Source organism: Lolium rigidum, chromosome 5 (assembly GCF_022539505.1).
Source record: "Lolium rigidum isolate FL_2022 chromosome 5, APGP_CSIRO_Lrig_0.1, whole genome shotgun sequence".
NCBI classification, from domain to species: domain Eukaryota; kingdom Viridiplantae; phylum Streptophyta; class Magnoliopsida; order Poales; family Poaceae; genus Lolium; species Lolium rigidum.
The window spans coordinates 85,720,264-85,738,222 of NC_061512.1; the positions used below are offsets into that span (position 1 = coordinate 85,720,264).

Genomic DNA, 17,959 nt, shown 5'->3' on the forward strand with positions numbered 1-17,959 from the left:
CTTATAACATTAGTAATCTGGAAAACATTACCTAATCCTGAAATGAACATTGGAATTGAATGAACCTTCGCAGCTACAAACCAAACATCGAGCAACTCAGGATATCAGCAACTGTGAGATATTTACAACGGGATGCTCAGTACATGACAAACAAATTTAGTACACATGGAATCAAAACGTGACGCCAGGCACGAATGAAACAAAGCAACTTCTGCACTGCATGGTTGAAGGAACTAAGGAAAGGATGCAAATAAAGCTAGAGTTGAAGCAAATAACAGTATTTTCAAAGCATTTTATGACACCCAGGAAATCTAAACAGCAGCGGCTGGGACTAGGCTTTCCACATGTGCTGGACGGAAGACATCTTCTGTGATGGGATCCACCGACGACGGAGGAGCCTTTTCTGGAGTATCTTCATAGGCCGCATCATGCACGCCAAGAGCAGCGCGACCAGACGGATCAAGGAGTTTCGACCAGGCAGCATCCCATTCAACAGCTTTCGCAGTGCTGCATGCCACACTGGGACCTCCTGGTACCGTTAGCCTAGCAGCATTCTGCACAATTGAAATATTAATCAAATGGAGAGCAGGCATTTTTTTCGACGCAACGAAATAACTGAATATCATGATATGAGTAAATGCTGGTTGCAGCTTCTGACCTTGGGATAGAATTTCTCAAATACTGTCCTGTAATAGTACGCTTCTTTGGTTGTAGGTGTGTTTTCAGGGTAAACAAAGCTAGCATTCATCATCATGGAATCCGACACCTGAGCATGAACAGAAGAAATGTGAATTCTAATTGGATTAAGGTGATACAAAACCATTGTAAGTCGAATAAATAAACAGCTGTGGATTTATGAACAGTTTGACAAAGAGAAGATGGTATACATGTTCATTAGCATGGTCCTTCAGTCCATCAATCCAACTGTACCCAACACCATCGCTGAATTGTTCCTTTTGCCTGTAAAGAATATGCTGTTCACACAAAAGTAAATCTTCCTTAGTGAGCATAGAAGCAAGTTTGTGCATGTAACAGAGCAAATTTAACACAATTCAAAGAACCTTGGGTAAATAGGGCTTCTCCTCATCATCAAATGCATTACGGAGAACCCATTTCTCAATCCGGCCAAGATCACGTCTTATCTAAAAAAATAGTAAGATGATAAATATAAGAAAGTGATAATGGCAGTTACAGTAAATGAAATAAAGCTAGAGTTAGATTAACAGTTGCAACTACATACCATCTTACATTCAGGATCCATGTCCATTGCTACATTGATGAAGTTTTTGTCAAGGAATGGAACACGAGCCTCAAGACCCCAGGCAGATGTTGATTTGTTCGCTCTCAAGCAGTCATATAAATGGAGAGCCTTTATCTAAAAGTCACCCAAAACTACTTTAATAAGTTCATCAGCTCACAATTCTGTACATATACACCATCTGAAGTTCTCAACAACTTAAAAGATAAACCAGGAGCAATGCTGTCTTTAATTACCTTCCGGCATGTTTCCTCATGGAATTCTTTCTTGTTTGGTGCCTTATGGAAATAAAGGTAACCACCAAATATTTCATCAGAACCTTCTCCGGAAAGAACCATCTTCACACCCAAAGATTTGATTTTACGAGACATTAAGAACATTGGGGTACTTGCTCTAATTGTTGTTACATCATATGTCTCGACATGGTAAATAACTTCTTCCAACGCATCAATGCCCTCCTGGGATTTTGTCAAATGAGTAATACTTCAAAATATTTCTTCCTCTATACAAAAGAAAAAACAAAAGATAACGAACCTGCACTGTGAAATGTAATTCATGATGGACTGTGCCAAGGTAGTCAGCAACTTCCTTAGCAGCTTTAAGATCAGGAGAACCCTATACAAATATGGAACATGTTAGGCCTTCTATCATATTGTCTGCTTACATCGCTCAATTGAAAATCTCTCTTTTTTGTAGAAGATACTCATAACAGCAAGATAAAGCTTAAATTTTGAGAGATGGCCTTGTCCTCAGCAATGAGGATACAGTAGTAATTATACCTGGGCATGGGCAGCCCTGCCCGACGGGCCGGCCCAGCCCAAAAATCCCGGGCCAGGCCTAGCTTGTACATTGTGCTGGGCCTGGGCCTCAGGTTACAGCCCGAAGCAAAAATCAGGCCGGGCTCAGGCCTCAATTTACAGCCCGAATTTAGCACGGCCCGGCCCGGCCCGACCAACCTACATTCTGTGCAGATGTGTGATTTTGTCCCGCAAATCTAACCTACAGCCGCCATATAAAAACATCCTGCTGCCCCTTGACCCCTCCTCACAACCCTAGCTAACACAAATCCCCTCTCTCCCAGCTCACAGCCGGCGGCAGCGTGGAAGAGACGCGAACTCCACCCTCCCCTCGACACATCTTCCTCATGTGCGTGTCCTTGTGGTGCTCGGTGGCCGCCGGTGCACCTAGGCCTGTCGGCGTCCGCCTGTATGCACATGCCGCCGTCCGGCCGCTCGTGGCTGTGCAGACTTCTTCGCGGTTTTCGTCTGGGTCAAAGCCTTGTTCTCAAGTTGGAATGGATCCCGCGTGTTTGCACTGAAGCAGCGTCAAGGGCTCAAGGCATCAGATGCTCCTAGTTTGGTCTATTCTACTACAGTAGTACTAGTTGTCTGTTTATGCGTGTATGTATGCAGATCTAGATCTCACCCTTGTCTCCATGTACCTCTCAACTTCCTAGTTAGTTCAAATGGATATGTATAAAACTAGCATGTATCCATCCCTATGTTTGATTCTTTTTCTCCCATAATTTCGTACGGATTTTTTCTGTTGTAGTATGCAACAGCAGGAGCATTTTCCTCCAAATTTTATTGGAAAAACGAAATTTTCAGGCCATCGGGCTGGGCCTTGGGCTTTGCCTCGGGCCTAGATTACACCGAATTTCGCCGGGCCGGGCTCGGGCCTAACATTTAGGTGTTGGGCTTTTGTTGGCCCAGCCCAAAGCCCGGCCCAGCCCGAGATATGCCCAGGTATAGTAATCAATATTGAGAAATGTACCTTCAAACCAATGCAAAAGGTGTGCAGTTTGTTTCCCCACTGCCTGGCAACTTTTGTTTCTGCCAAGTGCCGTGAAACAACAGAAGCAACCAAAGAAGAGTCAAGTCCACCAGACAACAGAACACCAAATGGCACATCAGTCATTAGCCTCTTAATAACAGCCTGCAAAATTTGCAATTTATCTAAGAAAATGTAGTAGATGATGTACATAAAAACTAAAAACACTTAGCCTGTGAAATGCTCAAACACAACAATTTATTTACACTCCTGTAGATACTTAAGCACCATTAGCATGGTTTTGAAAGGCATGCCATCTAAAATATTAATATAGAAATTAGCACACTAAGGCATCATTGCGGGGTGCTACAATATACATCATATCAGCATGAAACAAAATCAAGAAGAGATTAACATGAATATGAAAAGACAATAAACTTATACTTATGCATCAAAATGTGCGAGAATGTAACAGAGGGCATAATGAAAGGCGCAACCTTCTCAAAACTCTCTCGGATGAGGAGAGGATCATAAGGGGCTGAGGGAATGCTTTCTGAAAACCATGGGGGGTTGTACCACCTCCTTAGGCTACCTAGAGGATCATATGTTAGGAAACAAATTAGTAGGCAAAACAGATGGATATTTGCAACATATTGATGTACTATTTTCGCCTTCAGAGTATGCAAATGTATTTCTGGTATAATGCCTCATGAGATCATCAATTTTGCACAAATGCAATAAGACAATCGAACCTGTTTTGCTTGAGTATAAGTGTCCAGGAGGGAACGATATGAAGCGTTCGCAATCATCACTCAATGCCTTCATCTCTGAAGAAAACCAAACTGACCCTGGAATAACAAAAAACATACAAATTAATGTGTAGCAGATTAGTAGCAACTACTTAAATCCATAAAATTGTGCCAAGTTGTGATAGATACAAACACTACACCATGTGATACATATCTACAGCACCTTCTTATGATTGTGATTTTGTAACTAGTAACATATATAATATCCAGACAGAGGGAGTAACATCTCTACATTTTAACTAATGGACCTACACACAACCAGTTTTTCTCCTCCCCGTGATACATGGATATAACCAAGCAAACCATACCAAAAGTCCAGACCAAGATAAAGTTGGAAGGAAAAATGGTAACTTCATGTTCATGATTTTGTTCAAATGCAAAAATAGCTGTAAGAATGGATTCTTTGCATACCATCAAGACCCCAGCCCATGTATAAGGGACAGATGCCGATAGCGTCACGGGCAGCGATGAAGCTTTTATCACGTGTGTCAAGAAGCACAAACGAGAACATGCCATCCAGCATATCCACAAATTCTTCCCCATATTCTTCATACTGTGAAAACAATATAAAAGTAGAAATGTTAACACATAAAATGTATGCAATGGAGGATGATGCTTAAATGGAAACAAAAGGTGTTGGCAGAAGTTAAACAATAGGATTCCAAAAGAAACTGAACATAGAGAAATATGAGTAGATACTTACTAGGTGAGCAATAACTTCACAGTCACTACCAGTTTGAAATTTATGAGATGACAGCTTGGCTTTCAGTTCTTCATGATTATAGATCTCTCCGTTCACCTGGAAATGTCAACCAACAGACAAGATGTGGTTTTAAAGCATACAAGAACTGAGCATACTCGATATCTCTAATTGGTTTAGTTACGGAAATGCAGCGGATTAAGGGCATGCCTCAAAAGACACATTAAGCAGAGCTCGATGACAACATTAATAAAATCCATCGCAAAATTACATACAAACAAGTGCCAGTTACCAATTGGTTTAGTTACAGAAATACATTGGATTTAGGTCGTGCCTCAAAAGGCGCATTGAGCAGAACCCAATGACAAAATTATATACAAAAAAATGCCAGTTGCCGTAAGCAGAACAGTGAGACATAATCATGTGTTATACATTGAAATGAATCATGGAAAGCACAAAAAAAGATGGATGAAAACAGTGAAATTTTGGATACAGACCGTCACGACAACTGTTTTGTCCTCATTGTATAATGGCTGGTCTCCAGACGTGGGGTCAACGATAGCCAACCGCTGGTGTGCAAGGTAGCAATCCTCATAGCTGTGCAAACCACTCCAGTCAGGGCCTCTATGCCGTAACCTGCAGAAAAATGTAGACTCGGTTCAGCAGGCGCATAGATCTCATACAATGAACCATGTCTCGCCTAAGGACATTCAAATAACAAGCATCACACATAAATAGTAGTCAGCACAGTACAGAAACAACTTTAATCCCAGTTCAATCTAATGCAGCTTTGTGGTGGACGATTCACTCTAATATCTAAGTTGAAAACCTGAAAACTGTTACACCGTGACCATGCTGCGGTTCCTAGAGATGGAAGAGCTCGACTAAGCCATAAGACATACTAGCAAACTAGGTCTCTCTAATATTTTGGGAAATCCTTAAAGAATTTCTCCCAAAAAAAATTTAAGTGCAGATACAAAGTGGAGTTTTCCATATCGATTCATCAGACGCAAACTCCTCCTGATGAATATCTCCACACTATATAAGTCAAACAATTAATAATTAATAATAATAACGATAGGTCAAATAACTGAAAGTGGCAAATAAAGCGAAGGCGACAAGGTCCAAATTCCAAAGCTGTCCCACATCTCTCTCCTCGTCCTATTCCACACCACACAAATCCAACACCCCCGGGAACTTCTGACCCTCTGTTCCAGAAAAGGAGGGCTATAAAATTTCCCAAAGTTGAACAATGTAGAGTTTGACAAAGTTTGTGGAAAAAATCACTAGCAATACCAAATCAATATCATTAGATACATCATGAAATATATTTTCATATGATATCTATACAGTATTAACACTTGTTGAAAATTTTGTATACACTTGGTCACAGTTCATACCATTTGACTACAGGAAAAAGTTAGTAGCAAACTACCACTTCATTTGGAAGATCATGATGTATGAGCATATCCGAGAAGAATTTTCTAGTGCATATAGGAGTGGAGTTTTCTACATCGATTCACCTGACGCAAACTCCTCCCCATGGATATTTACTACTGTAGTACACACTAGTCAAGTCAAACAAAAAGTCAAATAACTGAAAATGGAGAATAAAGCGAAGGCGACATATCATCCATCTCCCCAGAGCTGCCCCACATCTCGGGTCCTCCTATTCCAGACCACAGAAATCCACCACCCCACCAAATCTCCTAACCCTCGGAGGCGAAGGGACAGGACGGACGGAAACGCGCAGATAAGGGATGGCGCGGGCGCGTTACCGGCGGGAGAGCTCGATGATGCGCGAGCGCTTGGCGAGGGAGACGTCGCCGACGCCGAGGACGGCGAGGATACCGCACATGGCGTGGCGACCGGCGGGGAGGCGGCTGGCACCACCGGTCTCTGTCTCTCTCCTTGGACCGGAGCGCGCCGCCCTGCTCGTGACCCAGGGTAGGTAGGCGTAGGCCGAATCCACAGCACAACTGGCTCGCGTCTGATGGTGGCGATGGGTTTAGCCGAATATTTAGGGCTTTGGTGGGCGCTCGTGGCCTGCCAGCCGTCGGATTTGGGGTTAGACTAGGCCACTAGGGGGTTACCGGCCGAGCACTCCTTGCTGCTTTGCTAATGCTCGGACGGGCCCGTTCTGCTTCTAGCGCACTCTACAGCCGTTGGATAAATATCAAGGGCTGCTGTTAACAATGCACAAAGTAGAGTTAGCTATCTTCTTTTGCCGTAGATATGGTTTCAAAAGAAAATCAGGTCTTACGTGTGCACCTTAGATACCTAGATGTTTTTGTAACACATCCTCCGTGGAAAGATGCCCGTCCATCTCTACCGAGGAGTTCTTTTGATGAATCTTCTCTTTAACAATATCTCATATAAATATACTTGGGAATCCGGCAGCCTAGCCAGGCCTAAGAGCATCTCCAGCCGCGTCCCCAAAAGCGTCCCCCAAAGCAAATTGGGGCGCGCCGGACCAAAAACCCGTTCCAGCCGTGTCCCCCAAATCCGAATTTTGTCCGGCGCGCTCCGAGCTCGTCCCCATCCCACGGGGGACGCTCCGGGGACGTCGGACACACCGAAAAGCGAGGCGGGGAGTGGCGGGGCCGACCCGTCAGCGGCACAATAAATTTTAACCTAACCGTCGCCTACCTCGCGACGGAAGTTATTGGCTTTGCAGCGACGGTGCAGTTCCCGCAGCGACGGTGCAGTTTCCGCAGAGGCGCAGCGACGCGTCCCGTCGCGCCTAGCTCTGTGTGCCGGCGTTAATGAGCGCCACCGCTCCTCCGCCTCCCTCCGGCCTATAAAAGGGCCTCTCATCGTTCCCCTCACACACAAACCCTAGCGCCTCTCTCCCAAACCCTAGCCGCCACCATCTCAACAAGACTCGACGCTATGTCTGGTAGAGGCGGAGGCCGACCTCGCGGCCGTGGTCGTGGTCGTGGTCGTGGTCGTGGCCGCGGCGAGGCTGAACGCTCGTCGTCGCCTCCCACGCCGTCGGCTTCATCGTCGGAGATGGACGTGGAGCCGGACGTGCTTGTTCGAGTTCGTCCTCGTCCTCAAGGGCGGCCCGCGCGGCATCCGGAGGCTGCCGGACTCCTTCGCCGACTACGTCGCCGGCGACGACCGCCCGCGCACGATGCATCTGCGGGAGGCTGCGTGCGGCTACTACCGGTGGATCGTCGACGTGATCTACGACGTGCGCGGCAAGATGTACCTCAACATCGGCTGGGAGAAGTTCGCGCGGCACCACAGCCTTGAAGCCGGCTTCATCCTCCTGTTCTCCTACTTCGGCGATAGGGACATGAGCGTCAAGGTCTTCGACGAGACGCGCTGCCGCCAGGACTACCACGGCAACAGCACCGACGAGGAGGACGGCTGATGATGAAGAGTGTTGTTTCTTCGCGGCGAATACGTGCACGAAGTTTCGGATGTTCGCCTCATCGGTAGAACCAACAAGGGCACCATCCTCCCGCTGGATTTTCCGGCTTGGGTGATCTGGTGTGCCCTCGAGTGTTCTTTCTTAGCAGACGAACACGAGAAACCTTCGATGCACGGCCTAGTTAGGTTTAGTTTTTTGCAAAATTTTATATTTGTGTCCACCATGTGTAAGAGCAAGATCTATATCCCGTGTTTTGTGTGTTTGATAACAACACTCGAGTAATTCTAACCGTGCACAAAGATTGTCTTTGATAGGTTTGCAAGATGTACGGTGCCCTCGCCGAACACATTATGATCGGAAGACGCGAAGCGTAGTTCTTAGGTTTTCTGGTTTTGCGTGTGTGTCGTGAGGTAACATGGTAGGAGAGGAAAAGAGGAAAGCAGTTTTAGCCATAGCGGTACTACCGGTACCAGGAGCGGTAGTACCGCTACCCCTACTGGTACCGCTCTGAGGTACCGCTCTGAGGTTTCCCACGATTTTGTCCCACAGTACTCGTTACGGTACCTCTGCGGTACCATGAGCGGTAGTACCGCTTGAGAGCGGTAGTACCGCCCACGGTACCGCTCAAGTACCGTAACTAGTTACGGCAGTACCGCTTCCGGCAGTACCGCTTCGGTACCGCTCTGGTACCGCTTTGAGTCCAGTAAGGTTTGGACCCTATTGCGGTACCTCGAGCGGTACCTCGAGCGGTACCGCGAGCGGTAGTACCGCTGTGTGTCCACGTGGACAAGTTCAGTGGGGATTTCGAACTCAGAGCGGTAGTACCGCTTCCCAAAAGCGGTAGTACCGCTTAGGCCAAAACTGCACCTAACGGTTGGATTTGAGGAGACCTATATAAAGGCCCCTTCTTCCCCAGCTCGTTTTTAGCTCTTCTCTCTCTCCTCCATTGTTGCTGAGCTTGTTATCACCAGAATTTGACCGGATCAGAGGTGGGCCACGATTGAAGATGGGCTTGAAGAATATACAAAGAAGGAATACATGAATCGGCCTTGTATACAAAGTTTGGGCTAGTTTGCCCGTGTATCTGTAATATAGTAGGATACGTGTCGATTAGACAGAGTTTGGGCTCGTGCCCGGTTGGGATTATTCCCACGTTAGAAAGTCTGCGGACTATAAATATGTATCTAGGGTTTATGAAATAAACAACAATCACGTTCACCACAAACCAATCTAGGCGCATCGCCAACTCCCTTGTCTCGAGGGTTTCTTCCGGGTAAGCATCATGTTGCCTAGATCGCATCTTGCGATCTAGGCAGTACACGTTTATTCGTTGTTCATGCGTTGCTCGTGCTGAAGCCTTTTTGATGGCGAGCAACATAGTTATCATAGGTGTTTTAGGGTTAGCATTGTTCATCGTATCATATGCTATCGTCGTGCGACCCTTAGACATCTAGCCGCCCTTACACCTATCTTGGGTGTAAGGGCGGCACCCCGCTTGATCATCGTTTAGTAGATCCGATCCGTTATGATTGCTCCTTGTTCTTCAAGGATCTTAACCCGAAACTCGGGGACTGGCTATGCCGGTTTTGCGCATTTCTAGTTAAGTTTCGCGCTAAGAGCAAAGATCTTAACCCGAAACTCGGGGACTGGCTATGCCGGTTTCGCGCGTTCTAGTTAAGTTTCGCGCTAAGAGCCGCGCTCTCAACACGAAACTCGAGGACTGGGAGGATAGACAAGATCCGGAAAGAAACAAACCGGCATCGGCGAAACTTACAAGAGGATTGGAGAAACTTACCACGACATTGCTTGGTGGCGTCGTACCATGCACTGTCGAACTCCTTCACGGCTCGCTTGAGCCGCATGAAGTGTTCTTCAGTGGACCGCGGCCCAGCTGGATCCGGCGCCGGAAGGCGGTCCTTCCCCAAGCCCTTCGTGGAGGCGGAGATGTCCGCTTCGTTCCATTTCTGGGCGTAGGAGAGAAGATGCCCCAGCTCCTTACCCTTGCGCTTGAGCTCAACAATCCGGCCCAGAAGGCCGGAAGGTTTCTCCGGGACCGCAGCGGCGGCGAGCCCGACGTGCGGCACTGGGGACCGCGAGCCGCTTGAGGCGCTGCCGTCCACGGCCTTTCGCGCGAGACGCCCCGGCTTAAGGAATTGAGTGATCTTGGGGGCCGCCGGCGGCGCTCGGCGTAGTCGCGGGAGGTCCTTGGCTCGGCGGAGGTGTTGGTGTGGCCCCGGTCGCCTCAGGAACGGGGGTTTCCGGCGGCGGCGTTGGTGTGGCGTCAGTCTGCTCAGGAATTGGAGCTTCTGGCGCTGATGTAGAGGTTGCCGGCACGGAAGTTTCCGGCACGGCCTTGGAGGGGAAGAGCGTGAACTCTTCTTCTTCTTCTTTTCTTTCTGGACGGGAGGAACCAAAGGTTCCGCCCGCCCGGCAGCTTCTTCTTCGGCGCCGATGTTGCCGGCGCCGGTGTCTTGGGTTTCGGGAGGGAGGTAAGATCCTCCTCCGCGCGGTGATCGGGGAGATTTAGGGGCCGCGCGCCCCGAACTTGCGGTGCCCCGGAGGCGAGGCGAGAGATGTTGCCGGCACCGGATGGTGTCGGGCTTGAGTGAGGAGGAGGAGTTGAGGTCCTCGCGGAGCCGGCAGAGCCCTCAGTCCTGGGCCCAAGCTTGAGCGCAGGGCTGAAAGAGAGAAAAAGAAAGAATTGGAAAAAAGCAGCCGGAAAAGACTTGGCAAAAACGAGACAAGCAAAAGAATGGGGGCTTACCCGGAGGAAGTGGGCATCTGCTTGCCCTTGTAGCGCCTCGTGCCTACTTGCTTCCCCGCAAAGGGTTCGGTCCGGAAGCGTTTAGCAGGAGGGGCTTGGCTGGACCCGGAATCCGTCGCCGGGGCTTGTTTTTCTTGCCCCCAACGGTGAGGTTGTCCAGAAACTCCTGGCCAACCGCGGCCTGCAGCGGGGTGACATGCTCATGGACCTGTGATTTGATGTTGGCTGAGGGAAGATCTACAGAGGAACAATAACGGTAAAATATGAGAGATCAAATAGAGAAGCTACCTCGAGCAAGGTCAGGTCGTCAGACGAACCGGCGGGTTCCGGCGGAGACTTGCCGAGGCGCGAGGCTGGGGTCCTGCCCATCTTCAGATCCCGCCAATGAATAACGGGGTCGGGGTCAAACTTGTCTAAACCGCGCTTCCGGCAAGGGCCTCGCCGATCGGACTCGATGCCGGGAAACGGTCCTTGGCCTGAAAGAACAAAAGAAAAAGAAAAGGGGGTTAGTCACAATGCAAAGTTACCGGTAAGCCGACCCGAGTTGCGTAATTTCTTACTTCTTGGGTCGGGGGGTTAGTGGAACTGAGAGGCCGAAGACCCCATTCCCAGTCTTGCGGCATGGCGAGCCGCGGATCCGCCCGGCCTTGAGGACGATGTCCTTCTTGTCGAGAGCGATTCCAGGTGATCTTTGTAGGATCACCGGGACCGTACATCTCGCTCATCTTGTGCACGCGGCGCCGGAGAGGAAGCACCGGCGAGAGATAAACGCGCGGATAATGTCATCCGAGCGGATGCCGGTGCTCTTCATCGAGCTGTCTCATGAAGCGTATGATCCGGTTGGTCTCTATGTGAGACTCCTTCGGATTGTAGCTCCGAGTTGGCCCTCGTGGGTGGCGCCGGATTGAAGGGCGGCAGGTCGATAAGGTCTGCGCAGCGCCCGTGTTTTTCACATAGAAGAAGGTCCCTTGCCATAGCCGGCATGACTCGAGACCAGAGAACTTGAAAAAAGGGCTCCCTTGACGAGAGCCGATGATGCAAGACCCGCATTGTACGGGAGGTTTGGGTTTAGGAATTTCCTTGCCCTGAACGGAGTTGATCCGAAGAGCAAAGAAGCGGGCAAACGTCTCGCGAGTGGGACGAATGCCGATATAAGCCTCCATGAAGGTGGCATAGCAAGAGAGGTAGAAGATGGCGTTGCCAGGAAGATGGTGAGGTTGAAGTTGATAAAAATCAAGGAAACGCTGGAAAAATCAGAGACTGGAAGGCCGAAGCCGCGCTCAAAGTGAGCGAGAAAGACAACTCGTTCACCGGGTTCGGGCGCCGTGACGATCTCGTCGCGAGGAAGCCGGCGAGCTACTCCTTCCGGAATCCTCCTAGACCGGTAAAGCCAGTCGATCTCGTATTTGGTAACGTTGGAGCCCATCCAGGCCCCGCGGGTGATACTGGAGGAATCCATACCGGAACCCTCACTAGAACTACCGGATTCATGATTGCTACCGGAGTCAATGTCCATCCGGGCAAGGTCGGCGGACAGTCCGTCGGAGGAGTTGCTACGCCGGCTAGAGGAGGAAGAGGCAGAGGAAGAAGTAGAGGGAGATTCCCCGCTAGACATGAAATTTGGTGAAGAGAAACAAGAATCCCACGATCTACCCCCGCACGAAGATCTACGAAAGAGAGAAAAAGCAAGAAAAAGAAGAAGTAAATACACTACCGAGTCGAGATCTGGAAAGCAAGCAAAAGAGGGGTAAACCCGATTAAGCCTAACCCGAGGCGGCGGAGTCGCGAGAGGAAGAAGTTCGCCGAGTGGATTGGCGAGCTTTGCGTGGGCGAGGAGTCCGTCGGCGGCGAGGTGAAGAAGAGCTCAAGGAAGCACCAATGCCTCGGCTGAGACGAAGCGGCTGCGGGAGTTCTTCACGCGGTGAAGTTCGGCGGCGTCCCGGCGGAGGCTACGGCGGAGGTCCATCGGGCAGCGGAGCTCGAACGGCGAAACGGAGCGGCGGAGGCGCAGAGGGCAAGAGCACTGTGCGCGAGGAAGTGGAGAATGCGAGAAGAGGAAGAAGGAGGAGCGGTTCCCCCTTATAAAGGAAGAGGGAGACTGATACGTCTCCAACGTATCGATAATTTCTTGTGTTCCATGCCACATTATTGATGTTATCTACATGTTATATGCACACTTTATGTCATATTCGTGCATTTTCTGGAACTAACCTATTAACAAGATGCCGAAGTGCCGGTTCACGTTTTACTGCTGTTTTTGGTTTCAGAAATCCTAGTAACGAAATATTCTCGGAATCGGACGAAATCAACGCCCAGGTTCCTATTTTACCCGGAAGCATCCAGAACACACGAGAACCGCCAGAGAAGAGGCACAGGGCCACCAAACCCTAGCCCGGCGCGGCCAAGGGGGCGCCCCCCTAGGGTGTGGACCCCCTTCGACCTTCCTGCGCCGCCTCTCCGCCTATAAAGAGCCCCTGGATCAGAAAACCCGATACCAATTGACGAAACCCACGAAACCTGCCGGAGCCGCCGCCATCGCGAAGCCAAGATGCGGGGGACAGGGATCTCGTTCCGGCACCTGCCGGAGCGGGGAAGTGCCCCGGAAGGCTTCTCCATCGACACCGCTGCCATCTCCACCGCCATCTTCATCACCGCTGCTGCTCCCATGAGGAGGGAGTAGTTCTCCATCGAGGCTCGGGGCTGTACCGGTAGCTATGTGGTTCATCTCTCTCCTATGTAGTTCAATACAATAATCTCATGAGCTGCCTTACATGATTGAGATTCATATGATGATGCTTGTAATCTAGATGTCATTATGCTAGTCAAGTGAGTTTTACTTATGTGATCTCCGGAGACTCCTCGTCCCACGTGTGTAAAGGTGACGGTGTGTGCACCGTGTGGGTCTCTTAGGCTAGATTTCACGGAATACTTACTCATTGAATGGCATAGTGAGGTGCTTATTTATATCTCTTTAAGATTGCGACATGTTGTATCACAATTTATCCATGTGCTACTCTAGTGATTTGTTATTAAAGTAGTTTATTCCTCCTGCATGTGTGCAAAGGTGACGAGTGCGTGCACCGTGTTAGTACTTGGTTTATGCTATGATCATGATCTCTTGTAGATTATGGAGTTAACTATTGCTATGATAATATTGATGTGATCTATTCCTCCTACATATGCATGAAGGTGACAGGTGTGCATGCTATGCTAGTACTTGGTTTAGTAGCGTTGATCTATCTTACACTAAAGGTTACTTAAACATGAGCATTATTGTGGAGCTTGTTAACTCCGGCATTGAGGGTTCGTGTAATCCTACGCAATGTGTTCATCATCCAACAAAAGTGTAGAGTATGCATTTATCTATTCTGTTATGTGATCAATGTTGAGAGTGTCCACTAGTGAAAGTGTAATCCCTAGGCCTTGTTCCTAAATACTGCTGAGTTACTACTGCTTGTTTACTACTGCTGCGTTACTCTCTGCTGAGTTACTACTGCTTATTCTTGTTTCTATTGCGTTACTACTGCTTCGCAATACCACCACCATCAACTACACGCCAAGCACTTTTACGGCACCGTTACTCTTGCTCATACTTATTTATACCACTCGTATTTCACTATCTCTTCGCCGAACTAGTGCACCTATTTGGTGTGTTGGGGACACAAGAGACTTCTTGCTTTGTGGTTGCGGGGTTGCATGAGAGGGATATCTTTGACCTCTTCCTCCCCGAGTTCGATAAACCTTGGGTATCCACTTAAGGGAAACTTGCTGCTGTTCTACAAACCTCTCGCTCTTGGAGGCCCAACACTGTCTACAGGAAAGGAGGGGGAACGTAGACATCAAGCACTTTTTCTGGCGCCGTTGCCGGGGAGGAAAGGTAAAAAGGCTCTCATACTACGGTCTCAGGTAAAGTATTTTTCTGGCGCCGTTGTGTGTGTGCTCAAAGCTATTTCCTTTAGATCCTGCAATTGCAACTTTTTGTTTCTTGTTTACACTAGTTTGGCATAATGGACAACAGTGAGCTTCTTATTCTATTTCCTGATTTAAAACATGGATTGTTTGATGCGAAAATTAAAAAACCTATGAAATCTTCTTTGCATGTTGGTAGTAATATTAGTATGAACGTTTCGAACACCATTGTTGATAATGATATAGAAAGTTCTAAGCTTGGGGAAGCTGGTTTTCATGATCTTTTTAGTCCCCCAAGCATTGAGGAGAAAATTTTCTTTGATGATACTTTGCCTCCTATTTCTGATGATTATAATGATAGTGGTCTCTTGGTGCCACCTACTATGGAGAGTAAATTTTGTTGTGATTATACTATGCCTCTTACACTTGATGAGAATAATAATGATAGCTACTTTGTTGAATTTGCTCCCACTACAACTAATAAAACTGATTATGCTTATGTTGGGAGTAGTAATAATTTTGTGCATGAGACTCATGATAAGAATGTTTCATTTGATAGTTATATTGTTGAGTTTGCTCATGTTGCTACTGAAAGTTATTATGAGAGGGAAAATATGGTTGTGGAAATTTTCATGTTACTAAAACACCTCTCTATGTGCTGAAATTTTTGAAGCTATACTTGTTTTATCTTCCTATGCTTGTTACTTTGCTCCTCATGAACTTGTTTATTTACAAGATTCCTATGCATAGGAAGCATGTTAGACTTAAATGTGTTTTGAATTTGCCTCTTGATGCTCTCTTTTGCTTCACATACTATTTCTTGCGAGTGCATCATTAAAACTGCTGAGCCCATCTTAATGGCTAAAAAGAAAGAACTTCTTGGGAGATAACCCATGTGTTATTTTGCTACAGTACTTTGTTTTATATTTGTGTCTTGGAAGTTGTTTACTACTGTAGCAACCTCTCCTTATCTTAGTTTTGAGTTTTGTTGTGCCAAGTTAAGCCGTTGATAGAAAAGTAAGTACTAGATTTGGATTACTGCGCAGTTCCAGATTTCTTTGCTGTCACGAATCTGAGCCCACTGCCCTGCAGGAAGCTCAGAAAATTATGCCAATTTACGAGCATGATCCTCAGATATGTACGCAACTTTCATTCAATTTGAGCATTTTCGTTTGAGCAGTTCTGGTGGCCTAATAAAATCCATCTTTACGGACTGTTCTGTTTTGACAGATTCTGCCTTTTATTTCGCATTGCCTCTTTTGCTATGTTGGATGAATTTCTTTGATCCATTAATGTCCAGTAGCTTTATGCAATGTCCAGAAGTGTTAAGAATGATTGTGTCACCTCTGAACATGTTAATTTTTATTGTCCACTAACCCTCTAATGAGTTGTTTCGAGTTTGGTGTGGAGGAAGTTTTCAAGGGTCAAGAGAGGAGGATGATATACTATGATCAAGGAGAGTGAAAGCTCTAAGCTTGGGGATGCACCCGGTGGTTCATCCCTGCATATATCAAGAAGACTCAAGCGTCTAAGCTTGGGGATGCCCAAGGCATCCCCTTCTTCATCGACAAATTATCAGGTTCCTTCTCTTGAAACTACATTTTTATTCGGCCACATCTTATGTGCTTTTTCTTGGAGCGTCTGTTTGTTTGCTTTTGTTTTTGTTTTTGTTTGAATAAATTGGATTACAACATGCTTGTGTGGGAGAGAGACACGCTCCGCTGGTTCATATGAACACATGTGTTCTTAGCTCATAATATTCATGGCGAAGTTTCCTCTTCGTTAAATTGTTATATGGTTGGAATTGGAAAATGATACATGTAGTAATTGCTATAAATGTCTTGGGTAATGTGATACTTGGCAATTGTTGTGCTCATGTTTAAGCTCTTGCATCATATACTTTGCACCCATTAATGAAGAAATACATAGAGCATGCTAAAATTTGGTTTGCATAATTGGTCTCTCTAAGGTCTAGATAATTTCTAGTAAGGTGTTTGAACAACAAGGAAGACGATGTATAGTCTTATAATACTTGTAATATGTCTTTTATGTGAGTTTTGCTGTACTAGTTCATCCTTGTGTTTGCCTCAAACAACCTTGCTAGCCTAAACCTTGTATCGAGAGGGAATACTTCTCATGCATCCAAATACTTGAGCCAACACTATGCCATTTGTGTCCACCATACCTACCTACTACATGGTATTTCTCCGCCATTCCAAAGTAAATTGCTTGAGTGCTACCTTTAAACAATTCAAAATTTATTACCTCTTATTTGTGTCAATGTTTTATAGCTCATGAGGAAGTATGTGGTGTTTATCTTTCAATCTTGTTGGGCAACTTTCACCAATGGACTAGTGGCTTCATCCGCTTATCCAATAATTTTGCAAAAAGAGCTGGCAATGGGATTCCCAGTCCCAAATTAACAAACTAAAAAAAAGACACTCCTCCATGGTATGTGATTGTTGGACGGCACCCGAAGGATTCGGTTAGCCATGGCTTGTGTAAGCAAAGGTTGGGAGGAGTGTCATCATAATAAAACTAAAATAAAAAGGTACTCCTTCATGGTATGAGATTGTTGGCAGGCACCAGAGGATTCGGTTAGCCATGGTTTGTGAAAGAAAGGTTGGAAGGAGTGCCACCCAAAAATAAAATAAAATGGGAGCCGCTCTTTGAAGGTTTGTCTGGCAAGGGGGTTAGAGTACCCGCTACCATTCGTTGACAACAACATACACCTCTCAAAACTTTACTTTTATGCTCTCTTTATGTTTTCAAAATAAAAGCTCTAGCACAAATATAGCAATCGATGCTTTTCCTCTATGAGGACCATTCTTTTACTTTCAATGTTGAGTCAGTTCACCTATTTCTCTCCACCTCAAGAAGCAAACACTTGTGTGAACTGTGCATTGATTCTTACATATTTGCATATTGCATTTGTTATATTGCTTTGCATTGACAATTATCCATGAGATATACATGTTATAAGTTGAAAGCAACCGCTGAAACTTCATCTTCCTTTGTGTTGCTTCAATACCTTTACTTTGAATTATTGCTTTATGAGTTAACTCTTATGCAAGACTTATTGATGCTTGTCTTGAAGTGCTATTCATGAAAAGTCTTTGCTTTATGATTCAGCTTGTTTACTCATGTCATACACATTGTTTTGATCGCTGCATTCACTACATATGCTTTACAAATAGTATGATCAAGTTTATGATGGCATGTCACTCCAGAAATTATCTTTGTTATCGTTTTACACCTGCTGGAGACGAGCAGAGAACTAAACTTGGGGATGTACGATACGTCTCCAACGTGTCGATAATTTCTTGTGTTCCATGCCACGTTATTGATGTTATCTACATGTTATATGCAC

The 17,959-nt window shown here is 46.6% G+C and overlaps 1 protein-coding gene across 1 annotated transcript; it reads right to left on the bottom strand.

The window, feature by feature from the left end:
• Window positions 1–74: 74 nt before the first annotated feature.
• LOC124651914 (asparagine synthetase [glutamine-hydrolyzing] 2-like) lies at window positions 75–6,433 on the bottom strand. The gene is made up of 14 exons (XM_047190927.1): window positions 6,316–6,433; window positions 5,035–5,173; window positions 4,541–4,636; window positions 4,249–4,390; window positions 3,781–3,876; window positions 3,526–3,620; window positions 3,032–3,193; window positions 1,793–1,873; window positions 1,495–1,716; window positions 1,241–1,375; window positions 1,062–1,142; window positions 888–974; window positions 659–766; window positions 75–554 (listed from the first exon to the last, which is right to left on the bottom strand). Exons 1-14 carry the CDS (start codon window positions 6,393–6,395, stop codon window positions 312–314), a joined length of 1,767 nt encoding a protein of 588 aa, XP_047046883.1. The 5' UTR covers window positions 6,396–6,433; the 3' UTR covers window positions 75–311.
• Between the last annotated feature and the right edge of the window lie 11,526 nt (window positions 6,434–17,959).

Excerpts from the sequence above, each read along its gene's own strand:
- LOC124651914 (XM_047190927.1), bottom strand. The coding sequence starts at position 6,395 with ATGTGCGGTATCCTCGCCGTCCTCGGCGTCGGCGACGTCTCCCTCGCC. Across the intron at positions 3,877-4,248 it reads CATGGGCTGGGGTCTTGATG|GGTCAGTTTGGTTTTCTTCA; the intron begins GTATGCAAAGAA and ends TTGTTATTCCAG. Across the intron at positions 767-887 it reads AGGACCATGCTAATGAACAT|GTGTCGGATTCCATGATGAT; the intron begins GTATACCATCTT and ends GTTCATGCTCAG.